This window comes from Fonticula alba (genome assembly GCF_000388065.1).
Source record: "Fonticula alba strain ATCC 38817 unplaced genomic scaffold supercont2.9, whole genome shotgun sequence".
Taxonomy (NCBI): Eukaryota; order Rotosphaerida; family Fonticulaceae; genus Fonticula; species Fonticula alba.
Window position 1 is genome coordinate 944,802 of NW_009242979.1, and position 3,996 is coordinate 948,797.

Sequence of the window (3,996 nt, forward strand, 5' to 3'; positions counted from 1 at the left end):
GATGGCGCTGACCGTGCTGTTCTCCACCTTCTTGCAGGTGGGCTGGGGGGGGGGGGGAGGGTGGGCAGGGAGGGAGCGTGGGGACAGGCGACAGGGGAGGGGGGCAGGGGGAGGCAGCGGCGGGGGGACTTGAGGGCTTACTCGGAGGCAACGCGCCAGACCCACGGCCCCATGAAAATACCCACACCCGGAGGACAGGGCTCGACTCTTGGGAGCTGGCCCTGGGGGGGGGGCGGTCCTCCCGAGAGGAGGGACTCCCCGCACGCGCGTGTGTACGTGCATGCTGGGCCATCATTGGTTCCTGTCCTTGGCGGGGGGGGGACGAAGCGGGGGAGCCTGCACACGCGCCCCTCCGGCTGTGCTCGCATGCATGCATGCGAACCCGCGGCACTCAGACACATGGGAGGAATCTCCAGCTTAGAAGCCGGGAGATTCTGGGAGCCATCCCGGAGCGTGGGCATAAGCCCAGAAGCCCGGGCGTCGGAGGGCACGCGCGAAGTCTCGCATGGGTGGCGGATGTCCAGGCCAGATCTGGAGGGCCCTTTTCGGGCCTCCCCCTGCTGTGCCCGGATGACGACCACGGCCGAGAGCACACCAACTCTGATCCACCCTTGCACGTCCCCCCCCCCCCCCCCCCCCCCGACCCCACGGCGGTCCAAAGCAGCCCACACCAAGCCCCGCCGACCCCAGGTCGTCCTCGTCGGTTGGGGACGAGCAGCCACATGCATGCTTTTTTCTCAGCACGGAATACGCTGCGCCAGCGACCTAAAGTCTTGGACCTAAACCTGTCAGAATAACGCACCGTTCTAACATTGGAGACCGCGATGAGTATCATTCGAGATTGCAGAAAATGTTGCGAGGATCTGGTTTTTCCCATCTTCCCCCGGACCATGTGTGGTAGCGGCGCGCTTGGGGCATCCTCCCTGGCCGGGGTGTGGCAGACCGGCTGGGGGCCCGCATACCACCCTGCCGGACGTGGCCTCTGACGCGATCGACAAGGCGACTCCAGGCTGACCATCCCTCCCACCCTCCCCCTCGCCCTCCCCTTCGCTCCCCCCCTTCGCTCCCCCTCGCCCCCCCTCGCTCCCCTCGGCCTTCTGGCTGACTCTCCCTCTCCCCCGCCACAGACACAGCCTCCGGCCCCCTCATGGCGAGCCCTTTCCTCCGTCCAGGACAGTCCATCTATCCTGCGGGTCGTCTTTTTGGTGATGGGATGTCGAGCCAGGCCCAGTACTGTAAATGTATGTGTATATGTCTATTTCAAAGTGCCGAGAGGAGAGCCGCGCTCGCGGGGTCTCCCCTCCTGGCGCGCATCTGTTCGCGGTATTTCCGACTTTCCCCCGCCGCTCCCGAAGAACGAAAGAGGGACCCGGTGATGGAGGCGGCGCCGGGGACTGGGTGTAAAAAAAAAGAAGGACACCAACCAGGCATATTCTAGTTCGAGCGAGTCGGGCCGACGCCCGGAAGCTGGTTGCTTTGATCGTCAGATGCAGCCCCTCCAGGGGGAAGGGCATCGGCCCTGGCTCCGGCTCCGGCTCCGGCCCGGCCGGCGCTCAGTTGCGGGGTCAAGTCCGACGTGGCGGACGGGGTGAGAAGGACGTGCTCGCCATCGGCCACGTAATCCACTCCGTGCTCGTTGATGGCGGCCAGCAGCTGGGGCACGGCCCCGGCCTCCCCGTCAGCCAGACGGTACCAGAGATCGGGGTCCGGGGCGCCACTGGCAAGCGTGGCTCCGGCCTTGGTGCAGGCACGGGCCAATTCCATCACCTGTTCCGGTGTGCCGAACTGGGCAGTTTCGGCCAGTAGGCGCCGGGCGGTCCGGGGAGCTGGCCGGAGGAAGGCATCCTTATTCATGAGCTCCACCACCCGGGGAAGCTGCTCCAGCCGGGGGGGCCCGATCTCATGGCGGGTGGCCATATGGAGCAGAAGTGACTGGGTCACTGCATCTGGCCGGTGCTTGGATTTGCCAAACCAAATGGTTCGAGTGATGTCGTGCATGATTTCCATGACCTCGAAAGCCTAGGGCATGATTTCCCGCCACATATATAAATGTGTGTGTGTGTGTGTGTGTGTGTGTGTGTGTGCATGTAGATGGGTGAGCTATCGATCGAGTGTGTAGATACACGGGCTGCCACCGTGTCAGGGGGACGTACGTAGTCATAGTTGTGCGTGCGCATGCAAACCTCCAGCATGCTGTTGTAGACGTGGCGGTTGGGCAGGAGGAAGGGCTTGGTTGTCATGTACTCGAAGTACTTCTTGGCGCGGCGGAATCTTCCACACTTGCCGCTGGAGAGGTGGCATGGCAGGCAAGTCAGACGCGATTCGGTCCATGCGTTCGCGGGGGAAGAGAGGCACAAGCGCGGCGCCGGCATTTGGGGTGCTCTTCCCGCCGGGGAAACATACCTGGCTCGGATCATCTCGTGGTAGGTCCAGGTATCGGGCGTCAGCTTGAAGTCCTTCATGGCCTGGAAGAGCTCGTCCACCGTACGCCACAGGCGCCGTGTCAGGGGATCAGCCACGCGGAAGGAGGGGGCCGGCTGCATGAGAAGCACACAGCCACGAATGAGCAGATCAAAAGTGACACGTGTCGGCTTGGCACCATGGTCCAACATTTGCCGGAGCGTGTCGAAGGCGGCCGGCAGGTCACGCTGTCGGAGGTCCCGATGCATGGGGGGTGGGGGGGGTGGGGGAGGGCGAGAATGCGGCAGACAAGCAAGGAGCACACACAGGGGGAGGGGGGTGGGGGGGTTCGCAGCGGGCGGGAAGGGGGGGGGGGGGGGGGGGGTGGGGGGGGGGGGGGGGGGGGGGGGGGAGGGGGCGATGCATGGGGGGGGGGGGGGGGGGGGGAGGGCGAGAATGCGGCAGACAAGCAAGGTCAACACTCGGCCACTGCCCAGGATGGGCATCCTCTTCCGGTGAGATGCCCTCATTCGTGAGGGGTCCCAGCGGCCGGGACACAAGGAGGCAGGGGAGAAAGGGCACGTACCCGCTCAACATGGTCATGGATGAGAGTGTCCCAGTTCTCGCCGACGACCCTGAACATGGCCTTGCGGAATTTCTTGACACTGTCGGCCGTCGGGCCGAGGTAGCTTTCGCCACCGACCTCGGGCATCATGCCGGCCTCGGCCGCGGGATCGACACGACGGAAGTCCCCGTTGTCGGCTGCCTGTTCGCCCGGACCGTTGGCCGCATACTCGGCTGCCTCAGCTCGCATCCAAGTCCGGAAGAGGCCGTCGTCCAGGTCCGAGTCGTTCATGTCGTCCTCCACCTCGGCCACATGCGCCAGGCGCCCACTGCGGGCAGCCTCCGACAGGGACCGGTACGCCTCATTCACCTGGAGAAAGCGCCGGGCATTCTGGCATTGGCAAACAGTGCCCCGAAGGGGAGGGAGGTAGTTAGACGCTGGTGCGTGCGTGTGTGTGTGTGTGTGTGTCTATCTGCGTGTGTCCACCTACGGCACCCCAGCAGGAGGGGCAATCGTGACGTACAGTTTCGCGCTCCTCCTCAGTGACAGCCTTGTCGGGATGGAGCTGGATGGCCAGACGGTAGTATGCACGACGAATTGTTCTGAGATGTGTGCAGCACAGCGGGTCAACAGGATGGGACGCATGGGATGAGGGGGGGGGGGCGATTGGGAGAAGCGAGGGGGAAGGGTAGAGAGAAGAGGGTCAGGAATCGACGTACGTCATCTCCGAGGTGGGATTTACCCCAAGGATCTTGAATGGGCTATCCTCATCCTCGGCGGAGCCCCACACGTTGGAAGAGTCGTCCGGGTGGGCAGCCGAGCAGGAGGGCGACCAACGGAAAAAACGCCGGTTGATGGCGGTGGCAGCCGGGAGGGCAGCCGGCCGGGCCGGGGGGGTTGCGACAAGCCGCACCAGGGGCGTGCGCAGGGCGGACCCCCTGGTGGCCAGGAGAGAGAACATCGGGAGGCGAGGAAAGGGAACTGGCGAGAGAGAGGGGTCCCGCGCGTGTGTCTATGGGTGTGTGTGTGTG

General features: G+C 64.8%; 2 protein-coding genes across 2 annotated transcripts in view; both read right to left on the bottom strand.

Moving 5' to 3' along the window:
• H696_05280 (hypothetical protein) overlaps positions 1-292 on the bottom strand; it is a gene marked incomplete at both ends in the record, with an annotated part of 1,150 nt that extends 858 nt beyond the window's left edge. Inside the window, 3 exons of the mRNA XM_009499143.1 lie at positions 13-42; positions 142-221; positions 277-292. Coding sequence (XP_009497418.1) covers positions 13-42; positions 142-221; positions 277-292 — 126 coding nt within the window. The remainder of the gene's footprint in view (positions 1-12; positions 43-141; positions 222-276) is intronic.
• Positions 293-1,148: 856 nt separating this feature from the next.
• H696_05281 (hypothetical protein) lies at positions 1,149-3,996 on the bottom strand. Its single transcript, XM_009499144.1, has 6 exons — positions 3,685-3,996; positions 3,489-3,567; positions 2,987-3,355; positions 2,404-2,648; positions 2,154-2,286; positions 1,149-2,019 (listed from the first exon to the last, which is right to left on the bottom strand). The coding sequence occupies exons 1-6, from the start codon at positions 3,924-3,926 to the stop codon at positions 1,435-1,437; spliced, it is 1,653 nt and encodes a 550-aa protein (XP_009497419.1). The 5' UTR covers positions 3,927-3,996; the 3' UTR covers positions 1,149-1,434.